At 40.2% G+C, this 22,728-nt stretch overlaps 1 protein-coding gene across 1 annotated transcript in view; it reads left to right on the top strand.

Moving 5' to 3' along the window:
* The window catches only part of MUC19 (mucin 19, oligomeric), a 188,144-nt gene that overhangs the window by 117,545 nt on the left and 47,871 nt on the right, over positions 1 to 22,728 (top strand). Inside the window, exons 77-119 of the mRNA XM_063785772.1 lie at positions 294 to 347; positions 476 to 529; positions 1,517 to 1,570; positions 1,695 to 1,748; positions 2,642 to 2,695; positions 3,523 to 3,576; positions 3,697 to 3,750; positions 4,688 to 4,741; positions 4,873 to 4,926; positions 5,612 to 5,665; positions 5,822 to 5,875; positions 6,450 to 6,500; positions 6,620 to 6,676; positions 7,640 to 7,693; positions 7,825 to 7,878; positions 8,565 to 8,618; positions 8,775 to 8,828; positions 9,403 to 9,456; positions 9,577 to 9,630; positions 10,585 to 10,638; positions 10,777 to 10,830; positions 12,137 to 12,190; positions 12,339 to 12,392; positions 12,998 to 13,051; positions 13,579 to 13,632; positions 13,778 to 13,822; positions 14,706 to 14,750; positions 15,013 to 15,066; positions 15,213 to 15,266; positions 15,781 to 15,834; positions 16,488 to 16,541; positions 17,608 to 17,661; positions 18,264 to 18,296; positions 18,559 to 18,612; positions 18,756 to 18,809; positions 19,674 to 19,727; positions 20,180 to 20,209; positions 20,478 to 20,531; positions 20,669 to 20,722; positions 21,226 to 21,279; positions 21,377 to 21,430; positions 22,194 to 22,247; positions 22,378 to 22,431. Of these exons, the coding sequence (XP_063641842.1) occupies positions 294 to 347; positions 476 to 529; positions 1,517 to 1,570; positions 1,695 to 1,748; positions 2,642 to 2,695; positions 3,523 to 3,576; positions 3,697 to 3,750; positions 4,688 to 4,741; positions 4,873 to 4,926; positions 5,612 to 5,665; positions 5,822 to 5,875; positions 6,450 to 6,500; positions 6,620 to 6,676; positions 7,640 to 7,693; positions 7,825 to 7,878; positions 8,565 to 8,618; positions 8,775 to 8,828; positions 9,403 to 9,456; positions 9,577 to 9,630; positions 10,585 to 10,638; positions 10,777 to 10,830; positions 12,137 to 12,190; positions 12,339 to 12,392; positions 12,998 to 13,051; positions 13,579 to 13,632; positions 13,778 to 13,822; positions 14,706 to 14,750; positions 15,013 to 15,066; positions 15,213 to 15,266; positions 15,781 to 15,834; positions 16,488 to 16,541; positions 17,608 to 17,661; positions 18,264 to 18,296; positions 18,559 to 18,612; positions 18,756 to 18,809; positions 19,674 to 19,727; positions 20,180 to 20,209; positions 20,478 to 20,531; positions 20,669 to 20,722; positions 21,226 to 21,279; positions 21,377 to 21,430; positions 22,194 to 22,247; positions 22,378 to 22,431 (2,259 nt within the window). The remainder of the gene's footprint in view (positions 1 to 293; positions 348 to 475; positions 530 to 1,516; positions 1,571 to 1,694; positions 1,749 to 2,641; positions 2,696 to 3,522; positions 3,577 to 3,696; positions 3,751 to 4,687; positions 4,742 to 4,872; positions 4,927 to 5,611; positions 5,666 to 5,821; positions 5,876 to 6,449; positions 6,501 to 6,619; positions 6,677 to 7,639; positions 7,694 to 7,824; positions 7,879 to 8,564; positions 8,619 to 8,774; positions 8,829 to 9,402; positions 9,457 to 9,576; positions 9,631 to 10,584; positions 10,639 to 10,776; positions 10,831 to 12,136; positions 12,191 to 12,338; positions 12,393 to 12,997; positions 13,052 to 13,578; positions 13,633 to 13,777; positions 13,823 to 14,705; positions 14,751 to 15,012; positions 15,067 to 15,212; positions 15,267 to 15,780; positions 15,835 to 16,487; positions 16,542 to 17,607; positions 17,662 to 18,263; positions 18,297 to 18,558; positions 18,613 to 18,755; positions 18,810 to 19,673; positions 19,728 to 20,179; positions 20,210 to 20,477; positions 20,532 to 20,668; positions 20,723 to 21,225; positions 21,280 to 21,376; positions 21,431 to 22,193; positions 22,248 to 22,377; positions 22,432 to 22,728) is intronic.

Genomic DNA, 22,728 nt, shown 5'->3' with positions numbered 1-22,728 from the left:
TCCTGAGCTTACAAAGTCCCTCACTAAACCATCATGACATCAAACCAATGACAGATAAATAAGTAATATGGGGAGAAAATTCTTATCTTCCCCCAAAAGAGAAGGACATGATTGTTGAGAACTGTCTCAGTAAAATTGCTGTGGAAAGAAATGTTGCATGGGACAAATATGAATTTCTTCTAGCACTGTGAGTCTCAGAGTAATAGTTTGCTTCTAAGTGGGGATTTGAGATTCCTATAGAAATGAAGTGGAAATAGAGTTCAGCTAGTGACACCATCTCTTTCTTGTTGTAGGTATTACCGTTGTAGTCTCTGGAAAAACACTGAAACCTGGAAGTTACAAGACAGGCACGTCTGAAAATACATGCAAAATCTGGACATGGGCACCTTGATTGACATACTCTGCCCACAGCGCAGTGTGTACTCTCTCAAAAACTAGTCTTCACTCCTTCCTTTCTTTTCTCTCTCTCTCTCAGGGGCCACAACTTCCATAACAGGGAGTGACACCAGCCAAGCAGAGCATCCAGGAGGTGAGCTTTTTACTCTGAGGCCTTGGTGTTTTTAGCAAATCCCTGTTCTCTGCAGTGAAGACATTGATGTGAAGGTGGGCTGAGGAAAGGGGCCTGCATTTCCTCTGGTAACGCAGCATGCCGGAGTCACAAACCTGGGTGTGCATAGGAATTCCCTGGCCTCACCTGGGTTATCCCTCTGTATTTCCAGGATCCCAGACTTGCAAAGCTAGTTATTATGTAGCAGGGATGAGGGCAAGCTGCTGGATACCCCCCACCATTCAGGGCATACAATTTGCCTTTTATACAATTTGCCTTTTTCCCAAAGTGTTTACTAACATCTTTCACACTGACTTATTTGTTACGTTTATTGTTCATTGCTGGCCTCCAGCTACTAGAATGTAAGGTGCATTAGGAGAAAGATCTTTGAACATTTCGCTCACTGATATATCCCAAGGTCCTAAAACAATATTACACAGGCGAGATGCTTAATAAATATTAGTGGAATGATAAAAGAAATTATTTTGAAGTTCTTCATTCTATTTACTCTAATAGATAAAATTATAGTTTCACCTGAAGTCAGAATTCCAAGCCAGGTAGAATAGATTGAATAAAGTCATCACATGGGAATATTAGAGTTAGAGAGTTATTTTTTAAACGTGAATATCAAAATACCTCAAGTAATTGATGAGAAATATTTATAAAAATAGAAGGTAGTCTGCTTTTTTCTTCTTCACACATCATTGTCACATCAGGGAGCCCAGCTTCTGGAAGTTCAACAGGTGAGGGGGAGATAAGGTCTCCTTTCGCATTCACTGGGATCTATGGAAATGGGAACCCCAGAAGCAACAATGTTCAGTTGAGGGGCAAAGAAACAAAGGGGTAGTCATTCATGGTTCATTTCCTTCTGAAACATACGTTCTTAGGAAAGGCGTCTAGTGGCTCAGGATCATATCACTTCTTTTACCATTCTTTGCTCTATTAGCACCTTTACTCTTCTCATTTTAGGTACTTCTGGTGAATTCCCAGGAACAACCATTACATCTGGAGATTCCCACACAGGTAGTTCAATAAGAAGGAAATCCTCATGTTGAATGTACGGTAACTTATTAGAGCTGCAGTCATAAAATAGCTTTTTCCTTGTATCTTCAATTCCTTACACCCCTTGATTTTCTTTTTCCCACAGAGGCCACAGCTCTAACAGGAAGCAGGGGCAGTATTGGAACTGAATCCACAGTAGGTGAGGAGCAGGCCATGATTTGGGAGTTATGTGAATTATAACTTTTATTATTATGACTTGTTTAGAAGTGAAATTTCCTACAGAACATTGTGCATTTTTTTAGGGAAAATGAATCTAAGCCCAAATAATTTTTTTTTTACATTTAATGTTTTCTTTTTTAAAAAAAACACAAATTACCAATAGTGTCTTTTGAATGTGATGCCTCTTGAATTTGTTTTGAGAAATTTCTCCTATAACGTTATAAACATTGCCAGGGTTTTAGTATGAGCTGAAAAGTTTTGCTCTTGGGAAGTAGAGACAAGGTAAATGAACCTTGAAATCATGCCTAGTAAAGGTTTCTATGTCCCAAAAGCAATGCAAATAATTATTATTTTATGAATATCTGAAATTCTCATTAAACTTAATTTTTCTAAAGTAAAACCAATGAATATGGGAGGAAACCACCTGTCTTCCTCTAATGGAATTCCAAGAATGCCACATGTTGAGAAATTGATCACCCTTACTATTTTGATAATAAAATTGTTAATGAGAAAATACATCTGGCCTATCATCAGGGAAGAACCAGAAAAAGAGTTATTTGGATATAATGATGATTTGCTTAGATTCTTTCTAGAGCCAGATCTTTGGGAAAAAAAAAAAAAAAAAAAACATAAGCACCATGATGACCACAGTCCTCTTGATGTTTCATCCACCACCGGGATAACTCCTGGCACAATTCTTGCCCCTGGCAGTTCCAATACAAGTGAATCTACAGGTTGTCAGGAAACTCTTCAAGGATCTTTACATAATTAGATGCCTCATTTGGTGCAATTCTATCCATGAATACTATCATATCTGTTTCATGGCCCTTCAGTATTTTCCAAGTATGTCCTCTCTGTTTTTCTCTCTCTCAGAGACCACAACATACATTGGAGAAAGTGGGACCACAAGAGGTGGATTAGCCACAGGTGAGCATTGCATTCACCTGCCAATAATAACTCCAAAGGATTACAGACTGAAATGTATCCATGCTAATCATTTCTCCAATACTGAGTATTATTAGAGATAATCTTACCATTATTCATTGACTGAGGTTTCAGATTCTCAAATTTTGTTCTTATTTCCTATGCTTTCAACAGCTATCCTCATAACCCCCAAGGCAATCATGCAGCCATTCCACTGACACTAATTTAGATGTTGTAGAGAGTTAGCTTCTATCTCCCTAGTCCTGAACGCTAGAAGAAAGAAAGCCCAATAAGTAAAAAATTACTTGGTAAATATTCTGTCACATGTATATCGTATGAAGAATATGCAGATTACTATTAGGCATAAAAAGTCCAGTTTACAGCTGGGCATGGTGACTCATGCCTGTAATCCCAGAACTTTGAGAGTCCAAGGCGTGAGGATCACTTAAGCCAAGGAGATTGAGACCAGCCTGGGCGATATGGTGCAACCCTGTCTCTACAAATAATAATAACAATAATAATAATAATAATAATAATAATAATAATACAAAAATTAGCTGGGCATGGTGGCATGTGCTTGTAGTCCCAGCTACTCGGAAGGCTAAGGCTGGAGGATGGCTTGAGCCCAGGAGGTGGAGGTTGCAGTGAACTAAGATTGTGCCACTATGCTCCAGCCTGGGTAAGAGTGAGACTGTCTGAAAAAAAAAAAATCACAGTTTACTGAAATAATAAATAAGTATACAGATTGTGTCTGTATACTGTTTGATACTGTTTGCCCACTTCATGGTAATGAGGTATTGACCCGTAACTACTCATATCTTTCTTAATAGCTACCACTGGGGCATTCTCTGGAAAGACTCTGGAACCTGGGAATGACAACACAGGCAAGTCCACAAGCACACAGGGAATGCTACACCATGGCTGCTCAAGTGATAGGCTCCTAGGGTTATATAACCTTGTATTTCCCATACTGAAGACTTCATGCTTGCTTTCTTTTCTCTCAGAGGCCACAGGTTCCACAGGAGGGATCAGGGCCACCAGAACAGAAGCTCCAGGAGGTAAGGTTCACGAGTCCCAGGCCTCAGGGTTCTCCTAATTTTCCTGTTGTGCTGAGGTGAACACATAAATGAGAATGGGGGCCAAAGAAAGGGGGTTACTTCTTGCCTGGAACCACAACATGTATTCTGACCATCCTGAGTATTCCTGCTAAAGAATTTGAGACACTGGGTTATGTATGTCAGGCATTGCTCCACGGCCTGTGTGACAGTGTTAGTTGTCTGGACACCTGGTTGAGGCCCACTGACCTGCAGCAGTCTTCTCGGAACCCTGATTGTCCCCACTTTGCTCATGATGATTCTGCAAAGTACTATCACCTGCTGCCATCTCTCAAACGTATTTATTACACTTCCTGTTTACTTCCTGTGTTTCCTCTCCCACAAATGTAAATCACATGAGGCAGAGACCTTTCTCTCTTCTTCTCACTGTCAGATACAGTGAAAATTCTTCTAGAATATGAGATGAGTGACAGGCATATTCTTACGTAGAATGGTACTTCAATGGGTACCAACAAAGTTGCCCTTGGTGTCAGCAACAGCTCACAGAATCCCATGCCAGTTGGCATAGGCTACATAAAGACACTAAAGGAAGCTATAAACATCCATGTATTTATTCTTAAAAACATGATAATCACAGTATTACCTGTTCCACAAAGGAAAACACTTAGAATGTTCAAGACTTTTTCTTGCTCCTGGATCACGAGAGACCCAAGTCACTGGACATGAAATCTGTAAAGTCAGATTAAACGTCCTTCTTTCTAAATAGGCTGTGATGGAAGAAGTAGTTAGTAGGAAAACAATACTGGATACATTGCAGGGAACCATTATGGTTCATTTCCCTGCAAAACAGATTATGAGGAAAGATATTCCAGTGGATCAAGACAGCATTGCTGTTTCCAGTGTTGTTTGTCCTATTAGCTTCTTTACTTTCTCATTGTAGGTACCTCTGGCGAATTCCCAGGGACAACATTTACATCTGGAGGTTCCCACACAGGTAGTTGAATGGGAAGGAAATCCTCATCTTGAATGCATGATGACTTTGTAGTGCTGCAGTCAAGAAATAGTGACTCAGTGTTTTTTGTCAGTGTCTCCCAGACCTCTTGATCCTATTCTTTCTTTTCTCAGAGGCCACAACTTTCACAGGAGGCAAGGGCAGTACTGGAACTGAATCCAGAGCAGGTGAGGATGAGCAGCCCATAATTCACATGTTACCATGAATCTTGACTCTCATTAGGATGATTTTTTTGGGAGTGGACTTTTCTGCAGAATATTATGCATTTATTTAGGGATAATGAATCTTGGGCCCAGGAGAACTTCCTTTGGATTTTATATTTTCTAAAACTTTACCAATAGCCTCTTTCAAAGTGGGATATCTATTGCATTTGTTTTGAGAAGTTTCTCCTGTGAGGTTACATAGAAACGTTGCCAGGGTGTTACTGGGAACTATGAACAGTTTTGTTGTAGGGAAGAAGAGATAACTTAAATGAACCTTAGAAACATTCCTAAAGAGTGGTTTTCATGCCTTAGAAGCAAGAGAAATGTTTGGTATATTCTTGATTTGTAAGAGTCCCAGGAAAATTGTTTGTCTCCCATATTCCAGGGAGTAAAATGGTGAACATGGGGACCACCATCTGTTTCCTGATGGAAGACCAGAAATATTGCCTCAACTTAAGGAATTGGACCTTCTGATTGTTTTGCTAGTAAAATGGATATGCAGAAAATGTACAGGGCATGACATCAGGAAGGATCATGGAAAGCACCATTTATAAATAATTCAGATAGGCCTAGATAGTTTTTAGAGGCAGGCCTAGAGGAAAGGGAAAAGTTGATCACCATGGTGATCCCACTCTTCTTTGTGTTTCAGCCACCACTAGGGCAGCTCCTGGCACAACTCTTGTCCCTGGCAGTTCCAATACAGGTGAGTCTGCAGGTTGCCAGGGAACCTTCAGAGCTCCTCCCATATTTCAATGTGCGATGTCTCCTCTGCTGCTGTTCTTTCCAGAAGTTGTATCATGTTCTTTTCATGGTCCTTGAGTATTTCCTAATATACCTTCCCTGTTTTTCTGTCTCTCAGGGGCCACAGCTTCCCCAGGTGGAAGTGCAACGACAAGAGGTAGAATAACCACCGGTGAGCATTGCTGGGTCATTGGACTCAATTTTAATAATATCCAATAAACCTTATTGCTTTAAATGTATGCAAGTCACACATTTCTTCAACACTGAGCATTGTTAGGTAAAATCTTACCTTCATTCATTAATTATATCAGGTAGCTGCAAAAGTAATTGTGGTTTTGCTATTGAAGATCATAACAAATTGGCAACTCAAAAATAGCAAATCAGTGATAGCAAATCAGAAACTGAAAACTAATTTCTTTCTATACTTTAAGCAAACACTTCCTTTAGTCTTCAAGGTAATCATGTAGCCATTGGACAGTTATATAGAGAATCTAGAGTGATAGCTGCTAGGACCCTATTCCTGAACCCTAGAGAAATGGAGACCCAATAAGTAAAAATTCCTTTGGTACTATACCATGAGAAGGGTATTATATGAGGAGTATATGGATGACCTTTTGGGATTTAAAGCCCAGTTTCCTGAAATATTGAAAAAGTATACAGATTTATCCATTTATGAGGTTGTTATTCTCTGCCTACTTGATGATGACGAGGTACTGACCCATGACTACCCATCTCTTTCTTAATAGCTACCACTGGGGCTTTCTCTGGAAAGACTCTGGAATCTGAGAATGACAACACAGACAAGTCCACAGCCACACGGGGAATGCTATGCCATGGCTGCTCGCGTGACAGACTCCTAGGGTACATAACTCTGCACTCTCCATACTGTAGATGTCATCCTTGTTTTCTTTTCTCTCAGAGGCCACAAGTTCCACCAGAGGGGTCAGGACCACCGTGTCAGAAGCTCCAGGAGGTAAGCTTCGTCAGTCCAAGGCTTCAGAGTTCTCATCATTGTTATTTTGTGCTCAGGGTAACACATAAATGAGAAACGGGGCCAAGGAAAGGGGGTTACTTCTTGTCTGGAAGGACAACATGTACTGTGGCCATCCTTAGTAGTTCTGCTAAGTATTTCAGAAACTGGGTTATCTAAGTCAGGCATTGAGCCATGGCCTGTGTGACAATGTTATTTCTCTAGACACCTGTCTGTGGCCCACTGAGCTACAGCAGCCTTCCTGGAACACTGATTCTCCCCGTTCTGCTCATCATGATTCTGCAAAGTACAATCACCTGCTACTATCTCACTAACATGTTTTTTACACTTCTTGTTTATTTCCTCTGTTCCTTCTCCCACAAATGTAAATCACATGTGGCAGAGACCCTTGTCTCTTCTTCTCATTGACAGAAGACTGTCAGACACAGTGGAAATGCTTCCAGAATATGAGAGGAGTGACAGGCATATTCTTATGTAGAATGTCACTCTGTTTACTTCAATGGCTACCACCCTCATTTCCCTTCGTGTCAGCAGCGGTTCACAGGATCCCATGCCAGCTGGCACAGGCTACAGAAAAACACTAAATGAATCTATAAACATCTCCTATGTGTTTATTCTTAAAAACATGATAATTACAATATTACCTTTTCCACAAAGGAGAACACTTAGAATGTTCATGACTTTTTCTTGCTCCTGGATCACTAGAGAGCCAAGTCACTGGATGTGAAACCTATAAGTGAGATTAAACTTCCCTCTTTTTAAATAGACTGTGATAGAAAAAATAGCCAGCAGCAAAACAATAGTGTATACAGTGTAGGGAAGACCATTCACGATTCATTTCCTTCAGAAACAGAGATTATGAGGAAAGGTCTTCTAGTGTATCAAGGCAGTATTGCTGTTTCCAGTGTTGTTTGTCCTATTAGCTGCTTTACTTTCTCATTGTAGGTACTTCTGGTGAATTCCCTGGGACAAGAATTACATCTGGAGGTTCCTACACAGGTAGTTGAATGGGAAGGAAATCCTCATCTTGAATGCATGATGACTTTGTAGTGCTGCAATCATAAAATAGCAACTTAATGCTTTTTGCCAGTGTCTCCCAGACCTCTTGATCCTATTCTTTCTTTTCTCAGTGGCCACAACTTTAACAGGAGGCAAGGGCAGTACTGGAACTGAATCCAGAGCAGGTGAGGATGAGCAGCCCATAATTCACATGCTACTGTGAAGCGTGACTCTCATTAGGATGACTTGTTTGGAAGTGGACTTTTCTGCAGAATATTATGCATTTATTTAGGGATAATGAATCTTAGGCCCAGTAGAACTTCCTTTAGATTTTATATTTTCTAAAACTTTACCAGTAGCCTCTTTTAAAGTGGGGTATCTATTGCATTTGTTCTGAGAAGTTTCTCCTGTGAGGTTACATAGAAATGTTGCCAGGGTGTTACTGGGAACTATGAACAGTTTTGATCTAGGGAAGAAGAGATAACTTAAATGAACCTTAGAAACATACGTAAATAATGGTTTTCATGCCTCAGAAACAACAGAAATGTTTAGTATATTCTTGATGCATAAGAGTCCCAGGGAAATTGTTTTGGTCTTCCATATTCTGGGGCATAAAATAGTAAATAAGGGGAACACTACCTGTCTCCTGATAGAGACCAGACATATGGTCTCAAGTTAAGGATTCGGACCTCTTGATTGTTTCGCTAGTAAAATGGACAAGGAGAAAACATACAGGGCACCATATCAGGAAGAATCAGTGAAAGCACCATTCATAAATAATTCAGATAAGTCTGGGTAGTTTTTACAGGCAGACCTATAGGAAAGGGAAAGGTTGATCACCATAGTGATCCCACTCTTCTTTGTGTTTCAGCCACCACCAGGGCAGCTCCTGGCACAACTCTTGCCCCTGGCAGTTCCAACACGGGTGAGTCTGCAGGTTGCCAGGGAACCTTCAGAGCTCCTCCCATATTTTGATGTTTGATGTCTCCTCTGCTGCTGTTCTTTCAAGAAGTTGTATCGTCTTCTTTTCATGGTCCTTGAATATTTCCTAATATGCCTTCCCTGTTTTTCTGTCTCTCAGGGGCCACAGCTTCCCTAGGTGGAAGTGCATTGACAAGAGGTAGAATAACCACCGGTGAGCATTGCTCGGTCGTTGCACTCACTCTTTAATAATATCCATTCAAGGTTATTGCTTGAAATGTATGCATGTCACATATTTTTTCACATGGAACATTGTTAGGTAAGATCTTACCTTCATTTATTAAGTATATCAAGTTGGTGCAAAAGTAACTGCAGGTTTGCTATTGAAATTAATAGCAAATCAGACACACAGAAATAGCAACTCAGTGATAGCAAATCAGAAACTCAAAATTTAATATATTTCTGTACTTTAAACAGACCCTCCCACTAGTCCCCAAGGTAATCATGCAGCCATTGGATAGTTATGTAGAGAATCTAGAGTGATAGCTGCTAGAAGCCTCTTCCGGAACTCTAGCTAAATGGAGACCCAATAAGTTAAATTCTTTTGGTACTATACTGTGGGAAGGATATTACATGAGGAATATATAGTTGACCTTTTGGGGTTTAAAGCCCAGTTTCCTGAGATATTGAATAAGCATACAGATTTATCCATTTATGAGGTTGTTATTCTCTGTCCACTTGATGATGATGAGGTACTTACCCATTATTACCCATCTGTTTCTTAATAGCTACCACTGGGGCTTTCTCTGGAAAGACTCTGGAACCTGGGAACAACAACACAGGCAAGTCTACAAGCACACAGGGAATGCAACACCATGGCTGCTCGGGCAACAGGCTCCTGGGGTTACATAACCCTGTAATTCCCGTACTGTAGATGTCATCCTTGCTTTCTTTTCTCTCAGAGGCCACAAGTTCCACCAGAGGGATCAGGACCACCAGATCAGAAGCTCCAGGAGGTAAGCTTCATCAGTCCCAGGCTTCAGAGTTCTCATCATTGTCATTTTGTGCTCAGGATAACACATAAATGAGAAACGGGGCCAAGGAAAGGGGGTTACTTCTTGTCTGTAAGGACAACATGTATTCTGGCCAATCTGAGTAGTTCTGCTAAGGAGTTTCAGACACATGGTTACCTAAGTTAGGTGTTGCCCCATGGCCCGTGTGACAGTGTTAGTTCTCTGGACACCTGTCTGAGACCCACTGACCTGCAGCAGCATCCCCAGAACCCTGATTCTCCCCACTCAGGTCATCATGACTCTGCATAGCACTATCACCTACTGCCATCTCTCGAGAATATTTATTACACTTCTTGTTTATTTCATGGTTTCTCTCTCCCATAAATGTAAATCACATGAGGCAGAGACCTCTGTCTATTCTTGCCTCTGAGAAGTGGATGTCAGGCACACAGGAAATGCTTCCATAATGTGAGATGGGTGACTGGTATATTCTTATGAAGAGTGTCACTATGTTTAATTTAGCAGCTACCACCACAGTTTCATTTGGTGTCAGCAGCAGTTCACAGGGTCCCAAGCAAGGTAGGATGAACTACTTAAAGTCAGCAGGGGAAGGTATAAATATCTCATAAGAGGGCATTGCTCAGCATCTGATAAGCACAATATTGCCAGTTATTGATATGAGAACATTTATAATGTTCAAGTCTTTTTCTCCTTCCTGGGAGCACAAGGAAAGCACAACATTTGAAGTGAAATCAAGAAAGTGAAGTTAAGCTTCCTTTTTCAGTAGAGTACAGGGGAAGGGATAGTCAGTATAAAAACATTAGTAAGTTGGCAAAAATTATTCATGGTTCATATTTTCTGAAACAAGTTTTCAAGAAAGGTCTTCCAGTGGTTCAGGACCACGTTGCTGATTCCAGTACTGCTTGCTCTATTAGTTTCTTTAATTTCTCATTTTAGGGACTTCCGGTAAATTCTCTGGGACAACCGTTTTATTGGGAGGTTCCAGCACAGGTAGTTCAATAAGAAGGACATCCTCATCTTGCATGGGTGATAACTTTATAGAAATTCAGTGATAAAATAGCAACTCAGTACTTTTTACCAGCATCTCAAATTTCCTAGACCTCTTGATTCTTCTCTTTCTTTCCTCAGAGGCCACAACTCTCACAGGAGACAGGAGCAGTACCGGAAGTGAATCCAGAACAGGTGAGGATGGCAGCTTATGATTTGGGAGTTACCAAGAACCATGACTTTTGGGATAACTTGCTTGGAAGTAGGCTTTCCTACAGAATATTAAGTAATTTATTTAGGGACAATCTATCTGAGGCCAAATATATTTTTTAATTTAATATTTTCCTTAACCTCTTAATATACACTTTTCAAATGGGTTGACTCTTCTAGTTGGGGTGTAAATGAAATGTAATTGTTCTGAGAAATTTCCCCATAACATTACATTGAAACATTTTCCGCATAGTAGTAGGAACTAAAAGCAGTTTTAACCCTGGGAAGTAGAGATATATGAATCTTGGAATCATGCCTACATAGATTTTTTTTTTGCCCTAAAGTAATAGAAATAATTAGTAGTAAGTCAATGGGTACAAAATCACAATTAGATAGCAGGCATTAGTTCCGGTGGTTTATAGTGCAGTGGAGTGCCTATAGTAAGCAATATTATAGTATATATTTGAAAATACCTTGAAGAGATATGTGTCAGTCCATTTTCATGCTGCTGATAAAGACATACCCAAGACTGCATAGTTTATAAAGAAAAAGGGGTTTAATGGACTCACAGTTCCACATGGCTATGGAGGCCTCACAATCATGGTGGAAGGCGAAAGGCATGTCTTACATGGCAACAGGCAAGAGAGAGCTTGTGCAGGGGAACTCCCCTTTATAAAACCATCAGATCTTGTGAGACTTATTCACTGTCATAAAAACAGCAGGGGAAAGACCCACCCCCATGGTTCAACTATCTCCCACCGGGTCCCTCCCATGACACATGTGAATTGTGGGAGCCACATTTCAAGATGAGATTTGGGTGGGGACACAGTCAAACCATATCAAGAGGATTCTAAATTTTCTTACCACAAAGCTATGATAAATGTCAGAGATTATGGTTATGCTAAAGACCATGACTTGACTATTACAATGTGTATACATCTATATCAAAACCTCACGCTGGAAATATGTAAAATTATGTGTCAATTAAAAATGTAATTAGAAATAGATACAATTATCATAAAGTAAATTTTTTTTTCTTCTACTCCTGGCAGTGAAATAGGTAAATATGGGAGAAAACTATCTGTTTCACTGTCATGGGATGCTAGATATAATGCCCCATCTTGGTAGTTTATTAATGAATGGGAAAACACATCCGAGTGGCAGCCAGAGAAAGTGGCCTTTGACATCCAGTTACTACTGGCCTTTGATGTAAACAGATTCCTTCTAGAGGCAGGTCTTCAGGACACAAGCGGGAGTCACTGTGGTGATGCCAGTTCCTCTTGTGTTTCAGCCACCACTGGAGTAGCTCCTGGCACAACTGTTGCCCCTGGCAGTTCCAAGACAGGTAAGTCAACAGGTTGACATGGAATCTTCCACGTGCCCTCCCATAATTAGATATCTCCTTTGTATTATTTTTTGCAGGAGTAGCACCATATCTTCTCCACAATCCTTAAATATTCTCCAGGTAACTCTTATCTCTTTGTTTCCCTTAGAGGCCACCACTTTCCTAGGAGTAAGTGGAACAACAAGCATTGGAAGAGCCACGGGTGAGTGCTGCTAGACTAAGACCTTTAATTCCTAATGACACCTTCAATAGTCTTCTGAAAATATCTACATGATTTGCATATGCTATATTGTGAAAATTCAGAGAAAAAGACTAGACGTCATTATATTGCCTCCTTATTTCCTGAGCTTACAAGGGCTTTCATTAAAACACCGTAACGTAAAACCATGACAGACAAATAGGTAATATGGGGAGAAAATTCCAATTTCCCTGCCAAAAAGAAGGACATTATAGTTGAGAACTGTCTCAGTAAAATTGCTGTGGAAAGAAATGTTGCATGGGACAAATACGAATTACTTCTAGCACTGCAAGTGTCAGAGTAATAATTTGCTTCTAAGTGGGGATTTGAGATCCCTATTCAAATCAGTGGACAAACAGTTGAACTAGTGCCACCATCTCTTTGTTATTGTAGGTATTACTAGTGTAGTCTCTGGAAAAACACTGAAACCTGGAAGTTACAACACAAGCCAGTCTGAAAATACATGCAAAATCTGGACATGGGCACCTTGGTTGACATACTCTGCTCACAGCACTGTGTATAGTCTCCCAAACCTTAATCTTTACCCCTTCCTTTCTTTTCTTTCTCAGGTGCCGCAACTTCCATAGTAGGGAGTGACACCAGCCAAGCAGAACGTCCAGGAGGTGAGCTTTTTACTCTAAGGGCTTGGTGCTTTTATCAAATCCCTGTTCTCTGCAGTGAAAACATGGGTGTGAAAGTGGGTAGAGGAAAGGAGCCTGCATTTGCCCTGGAAATATAACATGCCAGAGTCAAAACCTGGGTGTGCCTAGGAATTCCCTGGTCTCACCTGACTTATCCCTCTGGATTTCCAGGAGCCCAGGATTGCAGAGCTTGTTATATAGCAAGGATGAGGGCAAGCGCTGAATAACCCCTGCTTATCAGGGTCCCTGACCCTTTTATACAATTTGCCTTTTTCCTAAAGTGTTTACTAACATCTTTCACACTGACTTATTTATTACATTTATTGTTCATTGCTGGCCTCCAGTTACTAGAATGTGAGGTGCATTAGGAGAGGGGTCTTTGAACATTTTGCTCACTGATACATCCCAAGGGCCTAAAACAATATCACATGAAAGAGATATTTAATAAAGCTTAGTTGAAAGGTGAAATGTATTATTTGAAGAATTTTTCACTCCACTTGCCTTAATAGGTACAACTGTGGTTTCACCTGGAGCCAGCAGCAGTTCACAGAGCTCCAGGCCAGGTAGGAAGGACTAAATACAGTCCTCATATGCCAGGATTAGAGTTAACAAGTTCTATTTTCAAATTCTCAGTATCAAAATGCCTGAGGTAATTGATGAGTAAAATTCAGAAAGATGAATCTGTCATCTGCTTTTTTTCTCCTGAAGGCACCTCTGTCACACCAGAGAGTTCAGCATCTGAAAGTGAAACAGGTGAGGAGGAGATAAAGTTACCATCCACATTCAGTGTGCTCTATGGAAAGGGAACCCCAGGAGCAACAGGCCAGGACATGAAGTGGTAGTCACTTATAGTTCATTTCCTTACAAAACAGAGGCTTTCAGGAATGTTCTTCCAGTGGATTAAAGCCACATAGCTATTTCCACAACTGATTTAGGAGGTAATGCCATGTTGATACCTTTCTTTTTCCACTTTTAGTTACTACAAAAGAATTATCTAGGACAACTGCTATATCTAAAACTTCCCACACCAGTAGGTTAATAAGCAGGAAATCTCCATGTTTAACCACATAATATAGTTATTAGCGCTGCTTTGATGAAATACCAACCTCATTGTTTTCTCAATATCCCAAATTCTGATCTCACCATTCACCACTTCCTCTCTCAGAGGCTGCAACTTTTAACAGAAGGCCGCAGTGTTCCTCCATCTGGATCCAGCCCCAGTGAGAATGAGCAGAGCACAGCTTAGGGTTTAGCATAAATTATGACTCTCCCTAGGCTCGCCTGTTGGGAGTGTGTTTTCATAGGTAGTGGTTTGCATTTACTTTCAGTGTTTTCTTACACTGAACACATTCTGGAAAACTCTTAAAACCAACATCTAGCCCCACAGCTGTAACTTTCTAAAGAGGGGCTGGTGGTACAGTGAGCATAACAGATTTCTCCTGCAAAATCATGTATACCACTGTGGTGTAGAGGGAGCTGACAAATATTGTATTTCTGGAAAGAAAACAATATAAATTCTTGAAGCAAGCATATCCTATATAAAAGTTTTCTTACTCAAAAAAGCAATAATGATATGAAATATTTTCCAGTGTTCTTGGCACATGAAAACATTGTTCTGGTTTTCATCCCATGGCAGGCACCCCTGCAGCCTCAGGAGGCCAAGCAACTGGGAGCCTGACAGGTGAAGGGGAGGGAAAGCCACCCTGTTTCCTTGTCTGGGAGTGAATGTGTGAAAGTGGAGGGGCCTCAATTTGGGCACATTACTATTTCCATTGCTCTTTTAATGCTATGGGTCATAGCAAAGGCATATGATTCTCAGTTAATCAGGAAGCAGTGAAAGGGCCCTTTGATATAACAAAGATACACCCAGATTCCTTCTGGAGGCAGGTCTTCAGAAGACAAACACAAGTCACTGTGATGATCACAGACCCTTTGTGTTTCAGCCACCACTGGGGTAGCTCCTGGCACAACTGTTGCACCTGGCAATTCCAACACAGGTGAGTCCCTGAGGTGGCAGATTCCTCCAGGAGTCCATCTATGACAAATTCTCCTCCAGTGTTATCCTGGGTAGGAGAACCACCGTAAGTTTTCCATGGTCTTGCAATATTGTTCATCACTCCTGTCCTGTTTTCCTCTTTCTCAGAGGCCACAACTTCTGTAGGAGAAAGAGAAACAACAAAAGCTGAAATAATCACAGGTGAGCTCTGTTAAGATATTAACTATTCCTAAAACCTTCCCAAGAGTCTGGCCTGAAATATGTAAACACTTTTTGAATTTCCCAGAATTAGCATATTAAGGAAAATCTAACAGAAGTCCAATATTTGACATCGATAAATCCAGTACAGACCTTTCAACTTTTCCTCCTTATGTCTTGCACCGTGGGTCTATGGATCCTTCATCACAGCATCATGAGACCCATTCCCTGACAGTTACATAGATGATTTGGGCCCAAGTGTACACTGCTATCATTAAACCCTAAGAAAGGGACTAGTGGTGGAGGACTTTCTCTGAGAACAAATCACAGTAAACTTGCTCAGGGAATGATATGTTTCATGGGCAAAGTGTGGATTCACTCTCAAAATTAAAGTCCAGAAAAACTAATTTCCTGGTATATTAAAGAAACAAACATTTCATTTGTTTTATTATTAAGAGCCCATGCCTGTTAAATTAAGGACCGCAAATTGACCAGTTACAATCCATTCTTATTTCAGGTACTACTGAGGGCATCTCTGGGAAAACTCTGGAAGCTGGAAGTGCCCACACAGGTTAGGAACTCTGAACGTGGCCTCTTGGCCATGTGATCTCATTGCTCAACCCCAACTTATGAGTGAGAACAAGCAGTGTTTGGTTTTCCGTTCCTGTGTTAGTTTGCTGAGGATGATGGCCTCCAGCTCCATCCATGTCCCTGCAGAGGACATGATCTCATTCCTTTTTATTCAGCTTGACATTTTCTATTATTTTTCTCCTTTAATTATACATGATGCTTATTTTCTGTATCCCCTCACTAGAAAGCTTTATGGGAGACTCATAATGTCCTGTGCAGTCTTTTTTTAAAAATTTTTATTTTTTATTTTTCTGTAAGTTATTGGGGTACAGGTGGTATTTGGTTACATAAGTAAGTTCTTTAATGGGGATTTATGAGATTTTGGTGCACCCATCACCCAAACAGTATATACTGCCCCATATTTGTAGTCTTTTATCCCTTTCCCCCTCCCACTCATTCCTCCAAGTCCCCAAAGTCCATTGTATCATTCTTATGCCTTTGCGTCCTCATAGCTTAGCTCCCACGTTATCAGTGAGAACATATGATGTTTGGTTTTCCATTGCTGAGTTACTTCACTTAGAATAATAGTCTCCAGTCTCATCCAGGTCACTGCAAATGCTGTTAATTCTTACCTTCAGTTCCTTTCTCTCTCAGAGGCCACAACTTTCCCAGGAGGCAGCGGGACTACCCGAGCAGGATCACCTGGAGGTGAGCTTTTCAGGCAGAGGCCTGGGGCTCTCATCATCTCTCAATTTTTGTGGCTGCAGTGAACAAATAATATGAAAGCATTTGAGGAGGAGTCGGCATTCTCTGAGGCCATATTATGTCATAACAGTCTGAAAAGTTATTCCGCTTATAAATTCCATGACCTCAGATGTCTCAGCCAGGCTGTCTCCAGTATCCTGGCATATGGAGACATTTTTGTCTGATAAGAGGATTGAGAGTATGTTGCATGTATTCCAACCCTCCAGGACTTCCAGTCTTCCTTATCCAGTTTACCTTTCCACCCACAGCTTGACATTTCCTTTTCTTTTCATTTCTTTTTTTCTTTTTATTTTACTTTAAGTTTTGGGATATGTGCAGGTTTGTTACATAGGGATGTGTGTGCCATGGTGGTTTGCTGCACCTATTGACCCATCCTTTAATTTGCCTTGGTGTGTGATGTTCCCCTCCCTGTGTTCATGTGAGCTTATTGCTCAACCCCCCACTTATGAGTGAGAAAAAGCGGTGTTTGGTTTTCTGTTCCTGTGTTAGTTTGCTGAGGTTGATGGCCTCCAGCTCCATCCATGTCCCTGCAAAGGACATGATCTCATTCTTTTTTATTCAGCTTGACATTTTCTATCATTTTTCTCCTTTAATTATACATGATGCTTATTTTCTGTATCCCCTCACTAGAAAGCTTCATGAAGTCAACTGATTATTAAAATGCCTCAAGTTGCATGAAAGAGTTCTACTTATAAAGATAAAACCATGCTTTGTTTCTCCTGTAGGCACTTCTGTCACAGCAGGGGGCTATGTCTCTGGAAGGCAAACAGTTCAGGGTGATTTAAAGCCCTATTCTCCCCTTGCCTTGTAGTGAAAGGGAAACCCAGTAGCCACACATCTATCCCATCTTGGCCTGGAAAGCCCAGTGCTAAGCAGCTGTTCATTATTTATTCTATAGAAATAGTGTCCTCAGGAATGGGCTTCTAGTGCTTTAGGGCCACATTGATGCTTCCAAGCTTAGTTGGGGAGATAATGCTCTATAGTTCCATTTTCCTTTTTTGCATTTTAGGTGACACTGGAGAATTATCTGGAACAACCATTATATCTGAAAATTCCACCACAGGTAGTTTAACAAGAAGGAAATGCCCTTATTTAATGTCACATGTCACAATATCTCTTTTAGGACTGCTATGATAAATTACACCCCCAAATCCCCTCCAGTATTCCAAATTTCCAGACTTCACTATTCTATTTTTTCCCTCAGAAGCCACAACTTCCATTGTAGGGAGTGGCACTGCTGGAACTGAACTCAAAACTGGTGACAATAAACAGCCCATACTTTGGCCTCGTAAGGATTAGTACTCTCAAGCTTTCCTTGAGAGAGTTTGTGTTTCATTTAGAGACATTGCAAGTAATTCAAAATAGGATTGCTGTTATTTATTTGTTTATTTATTTAGAAAAACTACCAATCCTAGAATTGAGCCTCCCTTCATCAAGTCCGAGGTTGGGATGGGATTTTTCCATTGTGTTACAAGTCTCACCAGCATTTGAGCTGGAAACCAGAAAGTTTTCTGTGTGAATGTGCGTGAAGTAGAAAAGAGCCTCATGGAAACGGTGCATTTATCCATACTTGTGTAGCCCACAATTGGCTTGCCCAACATTTTCTCCTATCTCTGAAATTTCAACACATTTGAGCCTTTCTTCCCTCCTCTTTCTATCTCACAGCAGGCATCACTGCAGCAACAGGGAAGCAAGCAGGTGAGCATTGGGAAAATGCATCTAGTTTCTCTTTTGTCAAATTTTCAGTTGTGTTTGTACTTGAAACATTGTCTCTCTATCACCTTTTGTTATGAACTGTTGAAAGCAGGAAATACATCTAGTTTTCCACCTTCCCTGTGCTCAGAGAAAGAGATTTCTGTTTTGGCAAATAAATACAGAAATACAGCATATCCCTTTTAGATTTGGGTCCTCATTTGACTTACTCATTCGCTATGATCACCTCAGTCTCTTTGTGTTCCAGGCACCTCGGAGTTAGCTCCTGCCACAACAGTTGCCCCAGGAAGTTTCAGCACAGGTGAGTCTACTCTGTGGTGGGGAATCCTTTCATGGGTGCTTGCTACAGTAACATGCCTTTCCTTTTGGTGCTTCTATGCAGGAGTTCCACCATTCCATTCCATGCCCCCTGAATCTTTTCCATTTGTGTCTTTCTTCTTCCAGCAGCCACAACTTCTCCTGGAGCAAGTGGAATGACTGGGGTTACAACAACTACAAGTAAGAACTGACAATCCACTACCTCCTTCACAGTAGGTCACATTGCTTCAATCACATCTACCATTTGTACGTCCTGTGAAGAGCATTTTTGTTGGAAAAAAAAAAACACTATTCCAAATAGACAAGATTTTACCTAATACATAAATGTCAGACACTCAAATACATTTATCTTCGTTTCCTCTGCTTCAAGGAGACTTCACCATGGAGCTAAGGCACTGAACATCAGTTGTGTGATTGGAGAGAAAAGTCTTTCTTTCCCTCAATGATATATAAAGGAAATAATAGCTATTAACATTTTTCTCATTAAATATTCTATAGAAATGGTGTATGCAAAACATATAGATTAACTCCTGGTCTAGAAACCTCTGAAAGAGCTTGCTGACACATTAACAAAACAGAGTTCCCTGAGCCCATCAAAGGTCGTTTTCTTTTCATTATGTGTAAAGAATAAAAATATTGATTCCTATCACTCTAAGTTCCAATGTGGTAGCCACTGGCAAAACTTTTACACATGAAGAGTGTAATACTTAAAGCAATAAATAATGATGATTATAGTAATGAGCATATTGATCATTTATGAATTCCTTACTATATCCACTGTTTTAATTAGAGGTTTACATATTTTATTCCAATTAAGAAATACCTAAGGTCCAATTAAGAAGATAAATTTACAAGTGCTGTATCTCTCCGTTTTAACAATTAAACTTATATATTTATGTTTTCCATTACTTTTAAAGTCAGAAGGCCTTCTTTTCTGACTTAATAGAAAGTGTCCAGACATTTTGAATTGAGGTTCTCTTGTAATGACATCAGCTTAGCTCATCTCTCTTTCTTAATACTCAATTAATTTTGGTTTTCTTCAAGAGACCACAACTTCCCTAGGAGGAAGTGGCACCACTGGAGCAGAAATAAAATCAGGTAAAGACTTTGAGGTATTTATGTTTATTGTTGTATTTTGATAAATTTCTTAGAGGAAATTTTTTTAATGAGCTCTTAATTTGGCAATAAATTTAAATTACAGAAAATTATCACAGATAATGTAGAGATTCCCTTTAATATGGAGTGTGGTTTTAAATTTCCTTTGAGGCTACAGTATTTCAAGGAAACAGAGTTTCTTCTTAGATTTGAATTTGTAAACTCTTGAGTCCAAAGTTCCTAATCTTTCCTTTTGGGAGACTAACCTCAGGGTTCTAGGTCTCTGGAGAGGAGAGTTGCAATAATAGCTCTGGCTTTGAAGTGGTTTTCCCTTTGAAAAGAGCATAGTCTGTATAACATTAGTGTCCTGTTCATAGATAAAAATTTAAGATTTTCTTTCTTCTGTCTTCTTCTTTCCTTCTCCTCTTCTTCTCCTAATCTTTTTTCATGTGGAGCCACCACTGGAGCACCAGGAAGTAGGACAGGTAAACTTGGGGAAAGCCTTTCATAGGACCTTCAACATTGGCATAACAATAATCATTATGATGAAGGCGAGATATTGCTTACTGCATTAACCTTGGCCTTGTAAAGAAACACAATAAATCTGAAACATGGTTGTCCTTATGTCAGTTATAAGTCCAGGAAGTGTGTTTTCTTGCTTCAAAGTCACAAATAGACCTACTGTTGGCCACATTTTTCCAAGGGTCACAAAAGAGTTCCCATGTAGATCCCTCTCTCTTCCTTCCTACCTAGGCACAACTGGAGTGCCCTCTGCTACAACAGTCTCCCCTGGGAGCTCCAACTCAGGTAAAGCACCAGGCTAGGAGGAACCACTACTTGGAAAGGGCTCCTCAGTGAGGCATCTGCCTGGGTGACCCTACCATGCTTTTCTCAGATGCTTCTAATCTTTGCCCTCACTGCTGTTCTTTGTCCCTGTTTTGCAGAGGCCACAACTTCTGTAGGAGAAAGTGGAAAAACAGGAGCTGAAACAATCACAGGTTAGCTCTGTTAAGGAACTAAGTTTACTTTGTTATAATTTCCCATGTCTTGATAGAAATATGGCAAAAGTTTTTAAATTTTCTATATTTGGCATATTAGGCAAAAATTTAGCAGATGTTCAATATTTAATATCAATAAATATAGTTCAGATACTTCAACGTTTTCCCCTTATGTCTTTTGCCTTGGGTCTTGGAACCCTTCAACTGGGCATCATGGGGCCTATTCCCTGACAGTTATATAGGTGACTTTGGCCCAAATCTATCTTTCTGGACTGAAATTCTAATAATAAAATTCAGTGGCAGAGGACTTTCTCTGTAAACTTTCTGAGGGAATTATAGGTTCTATGGGCAATGGATGGATCAACTCTTAAATATGCAAACTCTAGAGAAATAAATTTTCTGTTTTATTAAAGAAAAAATTTGTTTTTTTTCTTTAAGAGCCTATGCCCATATCATGAGGAGCAACAAACTGACCAACTGACCTCAATCTTTTCCTTTTTCAGGTACTACTGAGGGCATCTCTGGCAGAACTCTGGAGGCTAAAAGTGCCCACACAGGTCAGGAATTCTGAACATGGCCCTTTGGAAAATACAGGTTATGGGGCCATAGAATGTCCAGGGCAGTCTTCATACTTCTAATTCCTTTCTCTCTCAGAGGCCACAACTTTCCCAGGAGGCAGTGGAACCACCCAAGCAGGACCACCCGGAGGTGAGCTTGTCAGGCTTAGGCCTGAAGCTCTCATCATGTCTCTATCTGGTAGCTTCAGAGAACAAATAGTGAAGGCATTTGAAGTAGGGCCTGCATTTTATTCTGGGCAATATGGTGTCCTGTCAACCTGGTCAGTTATTCTGCTCCTGAATTTCATGACCTTGGATAGTCAGGCAGGTACTATTCTAGCTTATGGAGATATTATTTTTTCTCATAAAAGATATTTAAAAATATTTCATATATTTTTGCCTTCCAGGACTTCCTATTCCCCTACCCACATTGCTTTTTCACTCACAGCTTGATACTTTTTTATCATTTTTCTCATACACTTACACATGATGTTGATTTCCTCTCTCCTCTCACTAGAAAGCTTCATGAAGACAACTGATTATTAAAATGCCCCAAGTTGTATCACACAGTCCTGCTTATAAGTATAAAACAATGATTTTTTCATCCTGTAGGCCCCTCTGTCACACCAGGGGGATATATTCCTAGGAGTGAAACAGGTCAGGTTGATTTAAATCCTATTTTTCTCTTGCCTCATAGTGAAAGGGAATCCCAGAAGCAACACATCCATCGCATGTTGGCCTGGAAAATGAAGTGCTAGGAAGTTGTTCATTTCCCATTCGCTATAGAAATAGAGTGTCCACAGGGGAGGGCTTCCAGTGCTTTAGGGCTACATTGATGCTTCCAAGCTTAACTGGAGACAAAAATGCTCTATTCCTTTATTTCCTTTCTTTTTTTTTTTTTTTTTGCATTTTAGTTACCACTGGAGAATTGTCTGGAACGAACTTTATATCTGGAAGTTCTAACACAGGTAGCTTAACAAGAAATACCTCTTATTTTAATGTCAGATGTCATGATTTTTTTAAGGCTTCTCTGATAAAATATCTTCTTCCAGTATTCTAAATTCCCAGTCTTTTTCATTCTCCTCTTTCTTCCATCAGAGGCCACCACTTCCACAGAACGGACTGGTACTTCTGGAACTGGATTCAAAACTGGTGAGAAGAAACAGCCCGTGATTTGGCATCATAAGTATTAGGTCTCTCAAGCTTTTCTAGAGAGAGTTTGTGTTTGTGTTATTTAGGGACATTGCAAGTGATTCAAAATAGATTTGCTAGTGGAGGTACTTTTTTTTTTGAAAATCCACTAATTCTAAAGTGGATCATTACTGCTTCATTTCTGAGGATACGATGCACTTCTCCATTTATGTTACAACTCTCGCTAGCAGTTTAGGTGGAATTCAGAAAGTTTCAGTGCATGTGTGTGAAACAGAAGAGCTCTGTGGAACCAGGACA

This window comes from Pan troglodytes, chromosome 10, assembly GCF_028858775.2.
Source record: "Pan troglodytes isolate AG18354 chromosome 10, NHGRI_mPanTro3-v2.0_pri, whole genome shotgun sequence".
In the NCBI taxonomy this organism is placed as follows: domain Eukaryota; kingdom Metazoa; phylum Chordata; class Mammalia; order Primates; family Hominidae; genus Pan; species Pan troglodytes.
Note: the sequence above shows the minus strand (reverse complement) of the source record. Positions and strands in the feature narration are given on the sequence as shown.